General features: G+C 46.1%; 3 protein-coding genes across 4 annotated transcripts; 2 read left to right on the top strand and 1 right to left on the bottom strand.

Annotated features, from left to right (window-relative positions):
• Positions 1-1,716: 1,716 nt before the first annotated feature.
• On the bottom strand, positions 1,717-10,443 carry SMG5 (SMG5 nonsense mediated mRNA decay factor). 2 transcript variants are annotated; one of them, XM_053474310.1, is made up of 22 exons: positions 10,328-10,443; positions 8,646-8,744; positions 8,171-8,294; positions 7,932-8,088; positions 7,727-7,816; positions 7,549-7,638; positions 7,042-7,120; positions 6,802-6,927; positions 6,563-6,631; positions 6,218-6,426; positions 5,998-6,129; positions 5,205-5,885; positions 4,937-5,106; positions 4,623-4,698; positions 4,308-4,483; positions 4,067-4,225; positions 3,648-3,707; positions 3,316-3,475; positions 2,978-3,068; positions 2,796-2,870; positions 2,415-2,553; positions 1,717-1,961 (listed from the first exon to the last, which is right to left on the bottom strand). In XM_053474310.1, the coding sequence occupies exons 1-22, from the start codon at positions 10,405-10,407 to the stop codon at positions 1,878-1,880; spliced, it is 3,126 nt and encodes a 1,041-aa protein (XP_053330285.1). In that variant the 5' UTR covers positions 10,408-10,443; the 3' UTR covers positions 1,717-1,877. The 2 variants fall into 2 exon arrangements, with proteins under 2 accessions (XP_053330285.1, XP_053330286.1); XM_053474311.1 differs by having other exon boundaries at positions 10,416-10,426.
• Positions 10,444-12,270: 1,827 nt separating this feature from the next.
• Positions 12,271-15,194, top strand: LOC128504377 (uncharacterized). Its single transcript, XM_053474412.1, has 3 exons — positions 12,271-12,411; positions 14,158-15,067; positions 15,147-15,194. The coding sequence occupies exons 2-3, from the start codon at positions 14,294-14,296 to the stop codon at positions 15,192-15,194; spliced, it is 822 nt and encodes a 273-aa protein (XP_053330387.1). The 5' UTR covers positions 12,271-12,411; positions 14,158-14,293.
• TMEM79 (transmembrane protein 79) lies at positions 15,140-17,811 on the top strand. Its single transcript, XM_053474312.1, has 3 exons — positions 15,140-16,499; positions 16,661-16,874; positions 17,475-17,811. Exons 1-3 carry the CDS (start codon positions 15,194-15,196, stop codon positions 17,650-17,652), a joined length of 1,698 nt encoding a protein of 565 aa, XP_053330287.1. The 5' UTR covers positions 15,140-15,193; the 3' UTR covers positions 17,653-17,811.
• Positions 17,812-21,310: the final 3,499 nt, after the last annotated feature.

Below are 21,310 nucleotides of genomic sequence, written 5' to 3' on the forward strand. Positions count from 1 at the left end.
ACATTGCAGCACTATAATTATATATATATATGATACAGCTTCACCTATACACTGCACTAGATTATTTGCTAGCAAATGTAAAGTTCAAACTACTCTCTATGTTTTCATGGCATTTCCCAACGGGGTGTCGCACACGCACGCCAGTGTCGGCACAATACATTTATATCAGCACTCCAGATCACTTATTTCCAGATTTTCTGGATGACTGACATTGGCCAGTGCAGGTAAAATGGCGTAGAACCTGATGGTACACAATCCGTACGATGAAAAGCCAGTCAGCAGGGAAAGAAGGCGCCAAACAAAACCTTTGTAAAGGTTTTAAAATATATTTATGTAAAACAAAAACAAAAACAAATTTGGTTGAGCTTCTCCAGTGTCAAAATACTGCGAACACCTTTAAGATCTCAGAACGTATAAGCGCAGTTCCCTTCCCATCCTTTCCTTTCTGCGGGGGCGCTGTTTGCTACTGTGATTTATGATAAGTAGGTGCTGTCCCTTTAAGTCACAGTGTTAGTTATCACACATCCTCTCCTGTGTGCTAAGCTTAATATTACGCATCTGGATAATATTTAGGAGAGAATACAGATAAATTAACCCCTGCATTGTGAGATTTAGCAATGCAGTGTTGGGATCCCATGATAAGCAAGGGTTAAAGTCATGCCCTTCTCTTCCGCTAGAGATGCCCCCACATCTCATTAAAATTCAGCATTGCTGTGCACAGAAACGTTGCCAAGGGAATGCAGGCAGACAATAAACCGCCGGCTTGGCTGCTTGAGGATTAGTTGCGCTGGGTATAACGTAGCCCAACAAAAGCCTTTATCGGGGGCTTTCCGTATGACCCCCCAAACATAACAGCAGGGATAAGAGGAGGAAAGCTCCACTCGGACGAGCTTTCACACAGAGCTGACACTCCAATGACAAGCTCTAGCTAAATGAATGTGTCAAAAGTGACCAGAGGTAGGCAGAGGCTGGAGTTTCATTAAACACCCTACAGGTGCGAGGCTTGTCTCTCATAAAGCAGGAAAAAAAAACAAAGAAAACTTTATTCAGAGACGCAACATGCACAGCCAATCAGAACGAGAAGGCTGGGCAGGTGGTGGGAAACATGATATACCCCTATGATACACACAAAGAAAACCTCTGAACCATGACAAAAACATTAACGTGACACGGACGGTTTTAAACGCTAGTGGTTGCTGTCATTTTCCGTGGACGGGGTCACTAAACCCCCCCCCTTCTCATAAACTCACCCAAAAGATAAAGTCAGTTACATCAAATAAAATATTGCTGTTTTCTTTATTTTTCTATCATCCGAACACCTGCTCCCAAAACGAAAGCTTTTGGGGTAAGAAAGGAAGAAAACAGGGGATGGAATTGAAGGAGAGGGCGGAGAGGTGTGGGAACGGAGGGGTAATAGGGGTAATTAGGGGTATGAGCAGGTAATCGCGGGGTGAGCCCATTATTCCGTCAGATAACCAAACATTACACGGAAAGGAAAGATCGCCCCGCAGCTTGTCTAAGCGGGTTAGAGGCGTGCAACATTGCTGTCCGAGGCCTGTCTGCACACGTGAAACACGAGGGTCATACAGGAACGCCATGATCAGGCCCATGGCCAGCGGGAAGCATGCTTCTCCCGGTCCTCCGCCATGACAGCCCACCTCCAAGCCGCACGTAGATCCACTTTCAAAAGAGGACGCGTTATCTTGCCGGTAAAGATTTTGTGTTTTTTTTAAACTGCCGATGTATATTATTTTTTTCTCTCCGATTTCTTAGGTTTAACCTTTTGGTCGCCCATCTGTGATTTGGAAGGAGAACGCGGCGGCTGAGAGGGGGGGTCCCAAGATTATTCTTCCAGGGCTTGCGCCGGCTGCCATCGCTCAGCCCATCTCCTTCCACTGCTTGTAGAAGCTCATCACGTTCTTGACCTCGATGCTGGCGTTGGAGGCCGCCTGTAAAGCACTCTGTAACAATAACGCATTGTTAATGGGGCTCGCGAGGGTCCCAGCAGGACAGCGAAGCGAAAAACCAAACGCTTTGATATTATAAACCCCAGTATCAAACCAGTAGGACCCTTCCTGTCATAAACACATCTTCAAACAAAGGCACCCAAAGAATCACAAGCCAGTCTTAAGGTGAAAACAAACAGCCAGAGGAAATTCAAATAAAAGAACCATTTATCCGGTATTTAAAAGCACAAAGATTTCCTGTGTTTCCTAAAAAATATATATTTGTGCTACAAAAAAAACAAAAAAAACCCCAACACTTTGGGGCTTTGACGTTAATGACCTAGGCGGTTGATACATATTTTCAAGCATAATCCTCTAGAAAGCAAATTTATTGCGCCTGTAAGACGAGAACGCTAAAGTTACATTGGAGAGCCTCCCAGTGGCCCATTCATCTTACGCGGTACTGACCTGCATGGCGGCCGTTAGGCAGTCTGTGTCTGCGAGCGCTAAGCCCATTATAACCGTCACCATCCCGGCCGTGTCCTCCTCGTTGCCCCCTTGAGACACGGTGAGCTGTTTGCAGCTGTCCAGGATTTTATACAGAAGCCTGAAGGAACGAGAGAGAGAGAGAGTGAGCTGCGACCAGAGACCAGGAGGAGGGAAAAAATGGCCATCATTCCTATCGCTGCCGACCGTACAAACCGTGCCCTGAAATAATTATTTGTCATCTAAGTGTCAAGCGATACCAGAGCAGGCACTGATCAGTGATTTTGGGGGTAAAAGTTATATTTTCTTCACCGGGTGGAAGTTGTTCTCTTTAAGGAAAAGTCCAGGATTGCCGTTCCTTACCACGCATTCATGTCTTGCCTCTTCAGCTTATTTCTTTCAAAGCTTTTACCGGTGTCTCTCTGACAGCGAATATACCTGAATTACAGAAAAACAGTGACTGAGGGGTCAAATCAAGTCCACATAATAAAAAATATATAAATATATACACACACAATTGTATAGAGTAACAAATATCACAGTACCGGTTTCCTTTTTTAAATTCTGCTTCCAGGTATCGGATCCCATCTCTGGCGCCGGCATTTTCCTTTTTCAGGAAGTCCAAGCCGTCTATAACTGGATGTGAAGAGGAGAGAAGCGTTCGAGGATCAGAAGTTTGTGCAATTTAACCTCAAACACAAGGTAGTCTTATGCAGTTTGTTTTGCAGACGTGTTGCTCATAAAGCTGGTCAGTGCGCGAGAGAACATGCGCTGCACTGGATATGATTGAACACTGACATCAAAACAAGCACAGAATAGGCCTGGCTTACAAGGTATATGTCAATTATCCAGCTTCGCCCTTGAACGTTTTACAAGCCATTACCTGTACGCGGGATGATAACGATGAACCTGCCGCTGCTGGCCAGTTGCCGGATGATGCCCAGATGTTGGCAGAGCGCTTGGGTGTCGGGGACCAAGTATGGAGACATGGCAGACTGTGACTTGGGATGCTGCAGGGTGCCCTCTAGCTGCGAGACCTCCAGCTGGAAGAGGAGAACGCGTTACAGAAAATCCAACACTCCATAGCCTCCTTGGGTGTGATGGTTTCCATGAAGACTGATTACAGAGCCCATGATCCGCAGACAGCAATCTTAGTTTGACTACGGCTAGCCCTAAAGCATCTCAACCATGTAGCCCAAGCACCAGGCTACTTACCTGGAGCCTCAGCTGTGCCATGTCCCTCATGAGCCGATTCCTCCGTGCTTCTTCCTGAGCCTGTACAAAAACACAGAGATAAGCTGACAAAACTTGGCTGGGTCAGGGCAGCGGATAGACGCCGCAAGATCGCCTTTCATTTCCCAGCGGAAGTGACAGTTACTATTTCCACCGCCAGCTGTCGCCGTCTAACAAGTCACCGCGGTGAAAGACTTACGGCCTGTCACAAGGGGAGGTTAAACGCCACTCAACTAAACAGTGCCATGTCTCGGTGGCACTGAACCATCAAGAGCTGTGTTCTGTTGGTTTAAATTGGGTCTGTGCCATACTCAGCAACTTTAGAAGCCCAGGGTTATATTTCTTAAAGTAGATTTGTCTGTCATCTTCTTAAAAGTACGTTAACCAAGTGTTTCACTCACCATACGGAACTGAGCCTGCGCCTGATGGAGGAGGTTGTCCTGCTCGGAGTCGGAGATGCTGGTGAAGATGCCCAGCTCGGGGTTAAAGTGCAGGACGTTGACTTGCAGGTGAGTCAGGAAGTGGCCGAAGCTTCGGATGTAACAGCACCGCACGATCGACTGCGAGAGCAACGAGGCATTTACGTACTAAAAAGCGCTGACAATGCGTAAAGAAACCGCTCTAGTAACACTCACGTCCTACCTCTTCCAGAGATGTGAGCCCCGGCCTTTCCTGCTCAAAATTAAGCTTCTTGCGCACAGCCTTCAGCGGGGGCAGGTTCCGCAGGGCAGTGTCCTCCGGGAGCAACACGTGGTTTCGGATCTCAGGAAGTTCAGCCTCCTGGAGAAGGGTTTTCACTTCACTGCGCAGGGCGATCCCTGAGACAGGAGAAATATAAATATATATAATTATATATATATATATAACCGAGTTGACTTATTAGTTCCAGAGAATCGTCACAGTGGTTATGCCTCTGTTATTAGCCAGCTACACAATTGAAATAACCACGCGTCTTACCGGATTCCTGGATCTTGGATGCAGCCGGTAATAGATTTAAAAGGACGGACAATCTGTTCCACAGACTCTGAGAGCTCTGAATGCACAAGGGAAAAAATATTTCTGCATGGGGTTTATTGCCACAAAAGCACACAAGGAATATCCTAGCTCTGTAGAAATACTCAAAGCCGCACAAAGGCGGCAGGAAACCCCAAACCAACCCAACACAAAAAGCACTGTGTAGCAATTACTAATGTATTAAAATCCAGATTTAGATAAAACGGTTAGAGAAACGGTTAACTTCAGGACATTACAGCGGAGGCAGCGCTTCCTACCTGCGCACACATGACAATAATGTCCGTGTTGGCCCTCAGCCAGTCGAGAAAGGTCTTGACGCTGGTCAGGAGCCCCTCGCTGGTGATAATCTCCAATCTCTCCTGGAGGCTTCTCTCATTGCGACACGATTTGCTACTCAGAACGCTCTCCTCGGAATCCGAAGCCTCTTCTTTGAAAAGCAAATAAAAACATCAATAATTGGGTACAAATGTCTAAACCCATGTCTAAGCATCCAGGCGCTCCCGTTAGCACGCTACCAGCCTCTACCTTGTTCTGGCGGGACAGACTTCCCCGCGTCACCATTCACTAGAGGGACAGCCTTGTCCAAGGTGGGGGCGGCCGGCTCCGTCGTGGGCTTCACAAACATGTTAGTGAACGTTGGCGCGAGACGGAAGCAGCGCTTGGTCTGAAACATCTGTGTTGACATAGCCTGCAGGTTGCTGGCGATGCTGGATTCACCGCTAGCTGGCACCGGTCCGTTTGCCGGTGGCTCGGGGAGCTCAGAATTGGTGGCATTACCAGGCTTTATCTCGTGCTCCTCTGCCAACGTTTTTGAGGTATTTTTTGCTTCTTTAGACCTCGTGTTCTCCTCTCCATTGTCGTCATCCATGTCCTCCAAGTCGGAACGTGATTCTTGGCTGTTCATATCAGAGTCTGTCTCCATATCAAAAGCAGCCTCCTCGTCGCTCTTCTCCGACGCACTCTCCGAGTTCTCGCTACCCTTGCCTGAGCCGCGACTGGAGTCCGAGTCGAAACCCTCGCTCAAATCACTCTCATCCACCTTCCGCGCGTGCCTACGTCTACGGAGACGAGAGAGGCGCGAGTACTTGTGGCTCTTCTTGCCGTTCTTTGGCTTCAGCTGTTTGTTCACCTGATTCCCCGGTATCTCCGCCTCAGTTACCTGGTCTCTCGCGATAACATCTGAAATCTCTTTCGAATCTGGGTCATCTATAAAAAAAAAAAAATTAAAATGTGTTCTTTATTTCACAAACAGCCCCCGCTCATGTGAAGGCAAGTAGAAGAGGATGCTCACGGAGGTCGTCAGGAGAGAGACGCTTACCTGGGGTATCGTTCTGGAAGGCGGGCACGGGATTCTCCTCCAGCTCAGCCTGTAGTCGGATGTTAACGTGGTTGACCAGATGGGAGAAGAGGGCAAGGGTGAAAGCGATGGCCGTGCTGTACTGCATGGAATCTGCAGAACGGAAGACGCTCAACATACAACCATACAACGATACAAGTATAGCACAGGCATTAAGCAGACACCGGCCATATTCATCTACCTGCTCGCTTGAGGCTGTGGACGCTCATCAGGCAGATGGCTACCATCCGGAATACCAGCAGCTCGGGCAGGAAGGAGTACCCTCCATCGTATTCCTCCTCATCCTCGCTGGCGGAGCTCAGGTTGGCCGATGACGGTAGGTAGAACATGCAGAGGTTGAAGTCCTCCAGCACAGACTGGCAGAGGGAGGTCAGCTCTGAGTCGACCGAGCTAGACACAGAAAATGGCCTTTGCGTAAATAAACTTAATACAGGATACATTATTACACGTCAGAAAGACAAATTAAACCACTGACAATTTTTGACAATATTCCTCTAAATGAGACGTATGCTAAAGCGGCGCTCACCTGCTCTTTGGCTGCAGGAAACTCTGTAGGTACATGAAACTCACCAGGAACCGCTTTATATCCTTACACCTTACAGGAGATAAAGGAAGGAGGGGAGATTAAATAAACTAATACACAGACAACATTTATAGTCTATCCAAAATATCTCCCATAATCCCCTCATTGAGACCACATGCACATCTGTCCCATGACTTCCGCATTTATTCACTAAACACGTCCTGGGGAGGGCAGCCGGTCACCTTTTCTTGCTGGGAGGCAGCTTCCTGGTCTCCCCCTTCTTCAGCTGGTGATACATTTTGGCCGCTTTCTCGTAGAGTCTCTTCAGGTTCCCGTAGGCCCCGTCAAAAGACACCTCGGACTGGATGCTAAGGAGATAAACACAAAGAATGAAAAGAAAAAAAAAAAAAAAAGAAGCCAAACAAGACCTTTCTATGGTTGACTTAAAAGGGTACATTAAAGAAGGAAGGGCCTGAACTTACCAGCGCAGGTAGCAGTAGGTAGCCTCCACGTGATAGTACTTACTCCCAGCCAGAGTGCCCAGCTGGTTAAAGGGCATTCCTGCGACAACAAGATTTATTTGCAGTTAGAACGCGCGGCTACGATCCCAGGGAGGACGCCGACGATATACCTGGCTCTTAACCAACAATGTTGGGATATGTAACTGATCTAGGACTACGCAGAATTGCATCAAAATATTGGACAATCCCCATTAAAAAGAGCCTTAGATGGAGCGCTACGTCCACCGCTCTAACACATATACACCAACAGAGTCAGCGAGCCTAGAACTAGATACATGGGGCACTGACGACGTACTCTTTGCTGTACGTCCCCATGATCTACGGAAGGAAGGGGCCACAAATGACGGCTCGGACTTTAATTTTCATTAGACGGAAGGGAATTGGGTTTTTGACATCTCCGCGGTCGGAGTCACCACTTCCTCTGCCAAAGGGATCCATAGAAAACGCGGCTATAAACATAAGTCTTACCGATCTGCGGCGCGACAGTCAGCGCCTGGTAGTAGAATCTTTCGGCCAGCCGTTCGGTGTCCACGAGGGCCAGCTCATTCTGATACCGAGCTGTGGTGAGGCAAGAGTGTTTACGGGCGATCATAAAGGACAAGCTATATAAGGCTATGTATATCACAAGCCGGTAAATCCAACTTACCCAGGTCCCCCAGGTACACGAGACATCGATGGCACGCCATCTGCGCCCATTCCATCTCTTTGGCCGAAGCGGACACCGGCTTCTTGAAGCCTGGGGCAGAAAAAGGCATCACACACAGTCACTCACTCAGTGGCATTCTGCGCTTCTTCTCCCCAACCTAACGGCCGGGCAGAAGATGAATACACGAACACAGAAAGTGACTGACCGATCAGCGGGTCCGTGACGTGGGTCCAGTCGATGCAGCATTGCAGCTCCAGCTGGTAATGAGACTGTACGTATAAAAGGAGGTGCTGGTAAAATCCGACGCCTGCAATCAGGTGAGTGCGATACGCACATTCCAGGGCGCTGCGGCTGTGAATGTGCTGCGGAGAGGGTATAAGCTCCGTTACCCCAAGCACCAATCGCGGTTACAAACAATACCTGTTACAGCCCCACGCCAAGTACCTTCTTGTTTGTTTTGATGAGCTGGATCACTTCGTAGTACACCTTGCGCCACAGGACTTCCTCTGCTTTGCGGCCATACTCCACGGGGTGCAAGAACATAAGCTTCACGCAGAGCTCTCGCAGCCTGAAGGAGGGGAGGAATAGGTTTCAGGCAGAATAAAAGGAGATTAACAGGACCAGGGCAGCCCCCTGCCAATCAATGCCACCTCCAGAATGTGCAGGTATTTAACTAACCAGGTGAACTACCACCTCTGGGGAATGCTGCCCTGTAAATACAACTCAATCACTGGCTGCTCTTACAGTGTCAGAGGGGATTACACAGGAGCTTGCTATTATCTTACAAGCCCCTAACTCTGCACTGCATTATCACGGGCTGGTCCCTGCGCGTTTCTCCTGCAGGAGCTGGCCCCGTATAATGTATAGTTAATATAGTGGGATAGGGGTAGAATTTGAATGCCGGAGCCGAGGAACTCACTTGTTCCGGAGGCTGATATTCTCAGGTTTAAACACTTCCTGGTAGGCGGTCTTGTTGTTAATAATCAGATCCAGTCGGTGCACGGTCTCCACTACCGCCCTAAGAAATAAAAAGAAAACACCCTCTCAGGACTGAATACAAGAGAGTGAACGGCGCACGAGGAGACCCCCTGCCTCATCTGAGAACCCCTTCAACACGTGACAGACAGGAACCATACACCGGGAGAGACAGCCGGAAAATGATTAAAAAAGTCAGAGCGTAACAAAGTGTAAACTCCTGCACTGAGCTCCCAGCACTGAAAGGGAACGTAAGCTCCTTGGGACAGGGTCTGCTATTATACCGCTAGACTGTAAGCTCCTTGGGACAGGGTCTCCCATTATACCGCTAGACTGTAAGCTCCTTGGGACAGGGTCTCCCATTATACCACTAGAGTGTAAGCTCCTTGGGACAGGGTCTCCCATTATACCGCTAGACTGTAAGCTCCTGGGACAGGGTCTGCCATTATACCACTAGACTGTAAGCTCCTTGGGACAGGGTCTGCCATTATACCTCTAGACTGTAAGCTCCTTGGGACAGGGTCTGCCGTTGTACCGCTAGACTGTAAGCTCCTCGGGACAGGGTCTCCCATTATACCGCTAGACTGTAAGCTCCTCGGGACAGGGTCTCTCATTATACCGCTAAACTGTAAGCTCCTTGGGACAGGGTCTGTCATTATACCGCTAGACTGTAAGCTCCTGGGGACAGGGTCTGCCATTATACCGCTAGACTGTAAGCTCCTTGGGGCAGGGTCTGCTATTATACCGCTAGACTGTAAACTCCTTGGGACAGGGTCTGCTATTATACCACTAGACTGTAAGCTCCTTGGCACAGGGTCTGTCATTATACCGCTAGACTGTAAGCTCCTTGGGACAGGGTCTGCTATTATACCGCTAGACTGTAAGCTCCTTGGCACAGGGTCTGTCATTATAACTCTAGACTGTAAGCTCCTGGGGACAGGCTCTGCCATTATACCGCTAGACTGTAAGCTCCTTGGGGCAGGGTCTGCTATTATACCGCTAGACTGTAAGCTCCTTGGGACAGGGTCTGCTATTATACCACTAGACTGTAAGCTCCTTGGCACAGGGTCTGCCATTATACCGCTAGACTGTAAGCTCCTTGGCACAGGGTCTGTCATTATACCGCTAGACTGTAAGCTCCTTGGGACAGGGTCTGCTATTATACCGCTAGACTGTAAGCTCCTTGGCACAGGGTCTGTCATTATAACGCTAGACTGTAAGCTCCTTGGGACAGGGTCTGCTATTATATCCCTAGAGTGTAAGCTCCTTGGCACAGGGTCTGTCATTATACCGCTAGACTGTAAGCTCTTGGGACAGGGTCTCCCATTATACCGCTAGACTGTAAGGTCTTGGGACAGGGTCTCCCATTATACTGCTAGACTGTAAGCTCCTTGGGACAGGGTCTGCCATTATATCGCTTGACTGTAAGCTCCTTGGTCATATAATACAGAAGGCAGCTGTGTTCATGTTATGTATTCATCCCTGAATAACTGAAGCATCAGATAAAATTATCTTGGTAGGTGCGGGAGGGATATGGGGGTACAGATAATATATGATGCCCATTATGCCAGTTCTACTTATTGCCCCCGGTACCAGCCCTCAGTACCCCCGTCCGGTCTTTCTCACCGGTACAGCCTCTTGGTGTGCAGCGCCTTGGCCTCAGGCTCGCTCTCGGAGGCTCCCTGGCTCATTGTTCCGTTCACCATAGACCCACCGCGTCCGCCATGTCTGTCAGGTGCAAACCTCGCGAGATCAAAGGAGGGACCAGGGCGTGCGAGCAGGGAGGGGCGTGGTCGGGCAGGCGCTGTAAGGATAGAGTGCTAAGCACGTGAGCCCTGCTTTCGAGAACTCTGTCCTCTTACTAGTCTCTGGTGTTTAGAGCTTCACTGGACGTCAGTTGGGCGTCAGGGGCCGAGCTGCGAGCAGGCGTGCTAGTGGGTGTGATCATCGCTTGGATTGCTGTTGCTATAGATATGGGAGGCTAGAGATGGGTTTAAAGGAGTCAGTAAATGGGGACACAATGGTAACTGGGGGCATTTACCCAGTCCCTGGGGGTATTCACCCAATCACAGAGGGAGGGGGCATTTACCCAGTCCCTGGGAGTATTCACCCAATCACAGAGGGAGGGGGCATTTACCCAGTCCCTGGGGGTATTCACCCAATCACAGAGGGAGGGGGCATTTACCCAGTCCCTGGGGGTATTCACCCAATCACAGAGGGAGGGGGCATTTACCCAATACTTGTAAGGTATTTATCCTGTTCCCCAAATATTTACCCACCAGTTATTCAAGTATTTACCCAACAGCCCCAGACGAGCTGGGTAGGGGCATCAAATAATGTGTATATATAAAAAGCTTGGGGTCTCTGCCCCAATACAATAGGTGAGGTCGGACCTGATATCTCTGCCTGCTACTAATGCCCCCCTATACACCCACTCGTCGTTTCCTCCCCTGTATCGCACCGTCTGCTTGCCTCTCTTCCGTCGTCACTGACAGCACAGCGTCCCTGATGCTAGATTCTGCCTTAGGATTTTTATGGCCCAAATGCATTATATCACTTTTATCAACATTAAACTGCAGCTGCCAGACCCTGGCGCATTGCTCTGCTTTGCTTAATTGCTCCAGGCTGCCCCATCGCTCTGCATGATCTGCAAAAAGGCAGACCATGCCCTGAAGATTTTCTATAATAAATATATTAAAGTACGGGTCCCCAGTAGTGACAAGTCCTTCGTCTGGCTATACCCCGTTACCTACAGCCCCCTGCCTCCTGCTGGAAAGAAGATCTGTAGGGAGAGGCGATTAAAACGAGGGGAGGCGGAATCCGAACCGGATCTTTAAATTCTACAATAAATACGATCCGAACCGAGATACCGTTTCAGGGAGATGAGGAGAGATCCAACAAAATTTGAAACAAAACACTTTTTTTGTTACATTTGTAGGCATTATTTCAATTTAATATACGTTATTAACTCATGGTTTGCCAGCTGGTAACATGTTGTCATACCTCTTACAATAGGACACGTTACGCATACTCCGACCCACAGATCACACACAGCAATCAGGGTACTGTATTTAAACCCCGAGGAGGGGCAATCGTCCTTAAATAAATTTCACAACAAACGAGACCTATCGTTCTTCCAATATGCCCGGACGCTGCGAGCCGTCAGCATCCTACAGTATGATGTCACCTTTTGCGTATTGACATATTTGTGGATTGATGGGAAGAGATCCATACCTGCCAACAGTCAGAGAATTTAAAGGGACAACGGCCCTCCTCACCTCCTCAATTCCAAGTCCATGGAAGAAAAACAGTCCCGGCCCCTCTGCACCGTCCGAATTACTAGCACTATGTATCGCCGACACATCTATTTATAATGTATATATATTACGTATATAGAGACATTTCCATAATATAAATAATTATATTTTACTATTTACATTGTTTTTAGAATGTTATGTGTACGCACACACAAGCATTACACCCCAAGATGAACCCTACGTTTTATTACGCTGGTTCTGTGGAATTGAAGGGGATGTTCCATTTGGAGGAGGGGCTAAACATTAGCCCCGCCTCTTAAAACACCCCCCTCCTGTACAGGTAAAACCTGTCGCCGGAGAGGGTAAATAAGACTTAGAAGGTTTGCACGGAGGGAATCCAGATCTAGTGACGCAGAAGGGAGGATAAGAGCGCCGCACGCCATCAGCTGGCAGGTAAACACCTTTTGGAAGTTTGTCGCTTGTGTTTTATAAAGAATAGGATTCCTTCTCCTTCCCGATGACTATTTCCTGGTCGTCATGTCAGGACGGAGAAGGGGCAGGAGTGCTGCTAGAACTACTGGTCTCTGTTAACTTCTGATGTCATCGTCGGGGAAGTTTCACTAAATAACCCTTTTTTTTTTTACGTGCTATCTCGTGTGTTCTCTGTGGTGTAAGAAGAGAAGACGCCTCGCGTTAATATTTAAGACGTTCCTTTTGAGAGGTTAAAGGACTGTCACGAGTAACACAGCTTTGCTGTTCAAGCCGTACCTGTCACCTATTTATTGTGAAGGGGGGGGGTCATGTACGGGAAGCGGAAAATCTATTGCTAGCAAACCCACAGAACACACAAAAAAGTTGTACCGTCTTATGTTATTTACCCCGATACACTGCCAGACACTATATTATTAACACTCAAAGGGTTAAAAGGGTGAATACATTTCTATACCATGACTAATGAGTTGGAATATCACCAGGTAGGATCACTCACCCTCTTTAAATGTCACAAACCGCTTCCGACTCCTACTTTAAATACTGAGTTTCTGAAGTCCAACAGTCCACTGGGACACTGGACGTCCGGAGTCATCCGTTTGAGCTGTACCGTCTCTTTAAGGCTGGAGGCCAGGCGGTTAAACTGCAACCAGAGGACGCTTTTTAATGCTTTATTTCAGTCTGAGAAGATACAGATCGCGCAAAACTTTGGCTTTGCTGCCCCATTATCCTTAATGTGTCTTTAATAATTTATTTGGAGAATATGACATTTCTATCACATATTTTTACGTAAAAAAATAAGCCGGCCAGTGGTTGTTTAGCGCAATTAACTGCGGGAAATACCGCTAATGGCATTTAAAGCGAGGAACGCAAACAGATGCTTTAGGATTCTAGTTTACTTTACACTTAAGAGGGCTTCAGAAGGCAATTCTGACGGCAAACAGAAACCAGGGACAGAAACTTCAATTAGGGCACTGTCACCTAAACAGGGAAACATTTCGTCACCCTACCTCTTAAGTGCCGACGCCTGAGCATGTGATATTTTTTGGGGCGCCAGGTACCCTAAAAGCATGGAGACCTCAGTGCTGACTATTTAAAATAAATAAATGCATTTTTAACCAGAAATAGCGATAAACGGTGGTCAAATAACTCGATCTGGCCACGCGGGGTTCCTCAGACCTAAACACACATCTTCAGCGTGAGTCGGGCTCTTCACGGAGCTGCCCAGACGCCTCGTGATTTTTATTTATTTACTTTTAAAGGCCTTGTTAATTAGGACGGCTACCATAATATAAAACCCACGCGGCGGTTTCATCATAAAAAGGTGCGGTGCCTCAACAGTCCCTCCCCGGTTAATAACGCCTCTTATAATCCAAGATTAACAGGGGCTCTCTCCGGTTTAACCAATGAAGTAGTTACCAGAGGTTTATAACTCCTAGCACAGCCAGCCGTCGGGCGACATACAAAAAATAACAAGGGAAAGATTTTAAAGTTCCGCGTTATGGTGGGTATTTTTAATACGCTATATGTATTTATGATAAGGAAAAATAAAAAAGTATAATTCCGGTAGCTTCTATAGATATAGAAAAGGAAAAAATAAGGGCTTAAAAAGCACAGTTTAGGTGTCTTGGGTTACAGTATTGGGCATTGGGTAGGTAACATGGAAAGACGGCCTCACAACAGTTAATCCGCTTGTCCTTTTATTATCAGGTAATTTGCAAAGACTTCATTGGAAGATCATGGATGCCAACAACTTGTAGTTGCGTCCAAATAACCATTTTCAGTTTTTATAAAAATAAACAAAAATTACAAAAAAAAACACACACACAGCCTCCTATATCTCGACATGGTGGCTCCAGAAACTCCCCAGAAATCTGAGAACGGGGGCAACCAGAATGTAAAACCTGAAGATGTTTCTGGAGAAACGGGGACCCCCGGCCACCAGAAGACAAAGAGCGTTGGGTTCTGTGATGTAGGAATGGTGGAGAGTCCTGAAACAAAGACAGCGGAACATGCCAAAGAGGTCAATTTGATTGATATGGAAGGTGAGGTTTTATACGAGAACAAAAAGGAAGAAACCACCAGTGGCACCACGGACATTGCAGAGGAAGCCCTGATTTGTAGGCATTCCACACGCGATGTTAGAAAGTGTGCCCACAGTTTTGTAATGGGGATTACAGACATAAGCCCAACTGCTGTTTGCAACGTATCTTGCGTTCTGTGCCGTGCCTGTCAAAAATGTGTAGAAAATTACAATATGTCTTCCAAACCCACCAAGAGCTTAGGTCAACCGATCCCTGCAAAACAGGAAGATGAGGGACCAAGACCAGCAACGGCATCACAGACAGAAGATGTTTCTGGAGACTCCGCTGAATCCGCCAAGAGTTTAGGGCAAGCGATCCCTGCAAAACAGGAAGATGAGGGGACAATACCTGTGACAACAACACAGACAGAAGATGTTTCTGGAAACTCCGCTAAATCCAAGAGCTTAGGTCAACCGACCCCTGCAAAACTGGATGATGAGGGACCAAGGCCAGCAATGCCATCACAGGCAGAAGATGTTTCTGGAGACTCCGCTGAAACCAAGAGTTTAGATCAACCAATCCCTCCGAAACATGAAGTTAAGGAACCAATACCAGCAATGGCACCACAGACAGAAGATGTTTCTGGAGACTTGGCTAAATCCGCCAAACCGTTAGGGCAAACGGTCCCTGCAGCACAGGAAGACGAGCAGCCAAGATCTGTAATGACACAGACAGAACTTGTTCTAGGAGACTGCACAAAATCCATAGTAAGTTTAGGGCAACAAAACCCTGCAAAACAGGACGATGAGGGGACAATATCAGCTATGGCACCACAGACAGAAGACATTGGAACGACACCAGACCATCAGAAGAAGACAAGGAGAGTTGGGTTCTGTGATGCAGAAGCAGTTGAGAGTCCTGAACCAAAGAAGGCAGAAGACACCAAAGAGGTCAATTTGATGGATATGGAAGGTGGAAAGGAAGATGCCACCAGTAGCACCACAGATGGTGCAGAGAAACCCTTGATTTGTAGGCATAAAACACCCAAAACTATGAAATGTGCCCACGTTTTCGCAATGCGGATTCCAGAGATAAGCTCAACTGCTGATTGCAAAAAAACTTCTAGTCCGTGTCACGCCTGTACAGACTGCGTAGACAATTACAAGAACTCTTCCAAAGATGATAAAGAACGAGAGAAGAAAAATGAAAAAGGGGACTCATTGCCATGCACGGACAGCGTCTCCCCCGACTCCAAGTCGAGTGGCGCTAAAAATGATTCTGAGAAGTCTAAAGAGACAGACTCATCAGAAAAGAAAGACGTAGAGGGACCATCTGAAAACGCCCAGGTGAATGTGAGCATTTCCGTAACCAGCGACCCAAAGAGCTGCATCACAAGAACGACGAATGCTGGACAAGAGGAATGCAATGAAGACCCCACCAAGGTGAGCGAGAAGAGCAACAAGGAAAAGGATGGCGGGCAAAGTAGTCGCAACAGCTGTGAAGATCCGGATGCGACCTTGTGCTATCCAGATATTAGAAAACCACCTGAGTGCATCATGCGGCTCAGTGATGATGGACTCTACAACAACGACCAAAAAAAGAAAAGCGAATTACAGAGCCAGGTAAAGGTGGAGAATGACGATTTACAAAAGGCAACACCTGCCTTCTTCATCGAACATCAACAGCTTCAAGGACCTTCAAAGGGTGTCCAGAAGAAGGTCCAAATGGAAATGGTTGAAAGGGTGGACATTGAGAAAGGAGAACCAGAGTCCAAGCCTTTAATAAGAAATCATCGTTCCATGTCAGCAGATGAAGAGTCCGTGTACAGGGGCCAAATGTGCTGTCGATTGGAGAGAAGCTGTGTGCAAGCAGTGGGGTCCTTCCTCGTCTCCATAATAGTTTTCCCACCTTTAATATACGCGGCGTATGCTTGGCTGCCTTTCGATGCCCCCGTGATGCCAGATATCCCCACCAGGCTCGTCTACACCTTACGATGCGGGGCTTTTGCTTCATTCCCCATCGTGCTGGGTAAGTTTCTTATTACTTTTCGTTCCCCGGTGTTGAGTTGCACAAGCTATAGCGAATTAACAAATTTCATTAAGCTAAAGGCAGCGGGGGACACATTTTCCATCTAATGTCACGAAAGGAGAAACATTGTGTATTTTTCAACGGTCTCTGCTTTTCTCCAGGTGTGATTATCCATGGAATATCTCGCCTCTGCGTCACCTCCTTCGACCCCTTTAAACCCAAGGAGAGGGAAGTGAAAATCCACCGCCATTTTGTGAAGCAGACCACCTTCCTGTTTGTTCTGTATTTCTTTAACATGGCCGTCCTGTCCACGTACCTCCCGCAGGGTTACCTGAAGTTAATTCCCCTCCTGACCTGCGTCTTCGCCCTGTCGCAGTAAGTTATTTACCTGGGGTGAAAATAATAACTGGGTGTCCGAGTTGGAAACTAGGAAGACATTTAAATGATGATTCATTTGGACTCATTAATGCATTTGTTATTCTAATGATTTATTACTCAATTTTGGGCGTCTCGTCAGCGGAAATATCAGAGCCCTGCGATGTTTGGACTTTTCCTGCCTGTTGCAAAAATGCAAATCAGCGATCTAGTGACCTATCTAAAAAAGTGCTGATCCCACAAAAAAAAAAAGTATAGCCGTTAAGAATAAAATCAGCTTTTACTATTTAGCTTTAATTCAAAGTGCCTGAACATATGAAAATTAAAAAGTAAGTTGCTATGGCAAGAAGATTTTCCCCCTATTAGATTGTACTCCTTGTGCCATGCGATTAAAGCATTAAAATCAAGAATTCCCGTGGGGGGAAAAAGGGCATAAGGCGGAATGTGGCGAGATTTCGTAGATATTTATGGCCAAAGTCATTCATTTTACTGAGTGCGTGAAATATGAGATTTATACAAAATATTATATCAAATACATTTCCAAAATTAAACGACCTTATATATATCTTTCTAACGTTCCCCTTTCTTCTTCCTTTCCAGGCTCATTTACTGGCTATCCTTCGCAGTGGGCCGATCGTTCCGCGGTTTCGGATACGGCCTGATGTTCCTGCCTCTTCTCATCATGCTGTCCTGTAACCTCTGTTTTATTTTCCTCGTGGACCCGGAGAAGATGGTTCCTCTGGGGACACCTAAAGAAGGAGTCAAGTCTGGACCTTAAAAAAAAAAAACTAAGCCCTGGCTGTTGAAAGCCTTGGAATTTTATCCCGGATGCCTACCATCATCACCCTGTGCTTTAAACTGGCAAGTGGGCTGTGATTGGCTAAGATACGTCACGTGGCTAGACAGCCATCTTTAGATAAAAAACACATAACATGTCTATTTTCTTAGCATTTTATATTTAGGTTAAACCCCCCCCAAAACCTACACTTCTCTTACAGCCTTCACTGCCAAGGAAGCCGGGCAAACATGACTCTTAAAAAGATTTTATATGTTATTTATATGTTAAGGGCAAGCTCTGTTTTTTTCATTAAATAATTGTTTCTTTGTATAGAAAAAAACAAAACAAAAAAGTTTCTATTGTAAATAAATATTAATGTAATAGGTACAAAATAACAAAATATGTATTTTAATACCAAAAAATAAAAGATGAAGTCTATAGAGAATAAATACAATGTATCTGTCGGGCTTGGTTCTCTCTGGAAAGAGACAAAGGGTATTGGACCCTCAGACTTTCTGCCATTGAACTAAATGTTTGATACTTTTGGAGAGAAGGCTATACGCACATTTAATTACCCAAGGGTTTTGCATGATGTTTAATCCAGATCCTTAATACAGTAGCTGCTTGGGGTGTAAAACCAAGTCAAGATGGTACAAGCCCGATCAGAGACAGATTATAACCGGTCCCTGTACAACGCGGTCGGGGCTTATCTTGTGCAACTCAGGGCAGAGAATAATTACACCTGACGGGAAATATAGAGAGAGAAGGGCGGACGCCATACCAGGAGCTCCTGTTCTGCACAAGCCGCCTTCCGCTCATCATATGATTATTAGGAACGGGAAATTACAGGGTGGCTGTCATTTATGTATTATTATTATTGTGATTTATTAATCTCTTGGTGAATCGAGGACGTGGCCTCCACGGTTTGCCCCAGAAAGCAGATATGTCCTGTGTATGGCCTCCTATAGGATATGGTGAATGGTGGGCATGGATTGGGGTACATATAGAGTGGGTGCTCAGCTGCCGAGGCAATCAACCTACCTACAAATAATCATAATAGGAGCGACAGAAAGAAAAACTGGAATAATTCTGCCATCTATTCCCGTCCTTAAGGGAAAGTGATTTGGGGTTTTATCGTTCGTAAGGCCAGTATGCAGTATCAAGTTTTCCCACTAGGGGGCACAATTTCCACATTCACTAAAACCCCTCATTATTTACAACCGGAGACCACCCAAACCCAGTTGTTGCGGCCTGGCCCATTCTAAATATCTTCTCAGTTCACGAGGTCTCTGTATTCTTTTAGTTTACCTTGTTTAGGTAAAGTTATTCTGGCCACCTGTGCCTTAAAGGGACAGCGTCTTTAAAACATTATCCCATTCAAAGTCAACCTTAACAGTGGTCACATTTTATGATACATATAGATGTAGGTTTGTTTAAACTTTACCTTTTTGAATGCAGTTTTCTGTACAAAATGCTTGTTTTGTGATCTCTTTTTGCTTTGCCTTCTGAGATATGTCTTCTCTGTAAATACATCTGCAGAAACAAAGCCATAATGAGAAAACAGATACAAGTCCCCTGTCAGAAATCCTAATACTGACCATTGTTCTCTATGCCAGGGGCATATTTTTTTTGGGGGGGGGTTGTCCCTTTAAGCAGAGGGTAAATGTGTATTAAAGGTGCAAAACAATTCGGAAGGATTTGCCGTTTTATGTGCTGCCACCCGGTGGCTAACTAGGGGATTGCAGTAAAGTAACTATTGGGCAGCCTTACGTGAGTGTTTTAGAAAGCTTTTTGTTTCTATGGTAATAACCAATCGGTGCCTGCTTTTTGAGCCACATAACAATTAAGCGTTCCCGGCGAAAATATGAATTAGACAAAATCTTGCATGATTAAAGAAATACTTCTAGGAATGGAGAATTCAGCAGAAGAGATGGAACAGCAGCTTTAACTGCTCTCACAAGCCACCTGTGATGAAACAATTCTATACAATGGTAACAAACCCTACGCATTTAACGTAAAAAAGCTAACCTTCGCTTCACCCCAGCACTTAATCCCAGAGCAAACAGGAGAGTCATGTTGAGAAATTAAGAGACTCCGCTGAGGACAAAGACATGGAGGCCGAGTGCTCGTTACTAATTGGCAGACCGCTGATAACCGCTGCGTTCTGTTCTTTACTGGTCATTATAGCCTAATCTAGACATACATTAGGCAGGGCAGTAAAGTGTCGAAATCACAACAGCCCCGTCTTACTAACCTCTCAGCGGACAGGAAAACTCCCCGACCTTAAAAAAGGGGAACAGTCTACTTCACGGGACACGGAACGCAATATGCTTATGAAAAACACCCAAAGATGGAAATAGATCCGCTTTAATGCTAAAAGCAGAGACCGGTGGCTGCTTGTGGCAAAACCAGCATTATCTGATGAATTTCCTTTCCTGAAGTTCTCTCTTCACCTTCCCAACCTTACAAAGGCAGCCTGATCAGTAGCCTAAGGGACAGATAATGTAACGGGGAGGAATAATTAGGAAGACAGTACAGTATCCACTTATACATATATATGGATTATTTGAAATGGGAAGCGGTATCGTTTAGTGTTTAGATCCGTTAAACATAGGGATCCTCTGCTCTAACAGTACTGGCGGAGAGACATGTGTTTGGTGTGTACAGTCCTAAGGTCTCCCAAGGATTTTATCATCAGCAAATATAGTGTTTCAATGCAGTTAACATCATTATCTGGGTCATTTGTCCCTCCCAGTCCTAAAGGTCCTTTCAATGACCGATATGTCACTTTTAACACTTTCATGGCCAAATAAGTCCCCCCTCATTGTAAACCCCTTTACAATGAAGACAAGCAAAATAGACATCAGAAGATAGAGGAGGCTGAAACCCCTCTCCCTCAATAAGGACAGTCAACCTCTTCAGCCAGTGTGTACTACAACACCCATCACACACAGCCGGACAGCTGACATATCCAGTCACAGCTGCCATTCAGCAGAATAAGGTTGAATAAGCAGCAAATGAAAGTGCAATCAGTGCATCGGGTGCAGTCCCACTACTGTTGGCTAGGACTCCCATCACTCTCAGGGAATTCTTGTTAACAGGTATCCTTTCACTAAACTAACTGGATTTTTAAAAACAATCGTGTGTGGTGGGGGGGGTATGTAAATTAATATATTTATATATATATTTAACAAAACATGCATAAGATAAAAAATTTAAAAACACTCAAAAGTAAACAATTATAAAGAGATATTAAAACAAACAAAAAAAAAACAACAAAGGCTGACAGTTAACCTTTAGACTCTATAAGGGTTAAGGGGATCAGAAGCCTCAATATATATATATATATAGGGCTGCAACAACTAATCGATAAAATCGATAATGAAATTCGTTGGCAACGAATTTCATTATCGATTAGTTGAATCGATTATTATCGATTATAAAATGAGGGTTTTTTCAGAGCAAACGCTCTGAAAAATCCCCCTCATTATATAATCCGTTTAGTCTGACTCACCGTCTCACAGCAGCAGCTCCTACTTACCAGTCCCTCCCTGTAATCACTGTGACAACTGGCCCCGCCCCTTCCTTCTCCAGGCCAGAACCACATGGCTGTGACACTCATCTAACTGTAAGTATATGTACATATGTATATGTATGT

The sequence above is a fragment of the Spea bombifrons genome, chromosome 9 (genome assembly GCF_027358695.1).
Source record: "Spea bombifrons isolate aSpeBom1 chromosome 9, aSpeBom1.2.pri, whole genome shotgun sequence".
NCBI lineage: Eukaryota > Metazoa > Chordata > Amphibia > Anura > Pelobatidae > Spea > Spea bombifrons.

What these genes read in the sequence shown, in the direction of transcription:
- TMEM79 (XM_053474312.1), top strand. Translation starts at nt 15,194, where the DNA reads ATGACACAGACAGAACTTGTTCTAGGAGACTGCACAAAATCCATAGTA. An exon ending in TTCATTCCCCATCGTGCTGG is followed by an intron (nt 16,500 to 16,660) that starts GTAAGTTTCTTA and finishes GCTTTTCTCCAG; the next exon opens with GTGTGATTATCCATGGAATA. An exon ending in TGCGTCTTCGCCCTGTCGCA is followed by an intron (nt 16,875 to 17,474) that starts GTAAGTTATTTA and finishes CTTCCTTTCCAG; the next exon opens with GCTCATTTACTGGCTATCCT.
- SMG5 (XM_053474310.1), bottom strand. Translation starts at nt 10,407, where the DNA reads ATGGTGAACGGAACAATGAGCCAGGGAGCCTCCGAGAGCGAGCCTGAG. An exon ending in ACCTACTGCTACCTGCGCTG is followed by an intron (nt 6,928 to 7,041) that starts GTAAGTTCAGGC and finishes TTATCTCCTTAG; the next exon opens with CATCCAGTCCGAGGTGTCTT. An exon ending in CGCAGGCTCAGTTCCGTATG is followed by an intron (nt 3,708 to 4,066) that starts GTGAGTGAAACA and finishes GTTTTTGTACAG; the next exon opens with GCTCAGGAAGAAGCACGGAG.
- LOC128504377 (XM_053474412.1), top strand. Translation starts at nt 14,294, where the DNA reads ATGGTGGCTCCAGAAACTCCCCAGAAATCTGAGAACGGGGGCAACCAG. An exon ending in CAATCCCTCCGAAACATGAA is followed by an intron (nt 15,068 to 15,146) that starts GTTAAGGAACCA and finishes CCAAACCGTTAG; the next exon opens with GGCAAACGGTCCCTGCAGCA.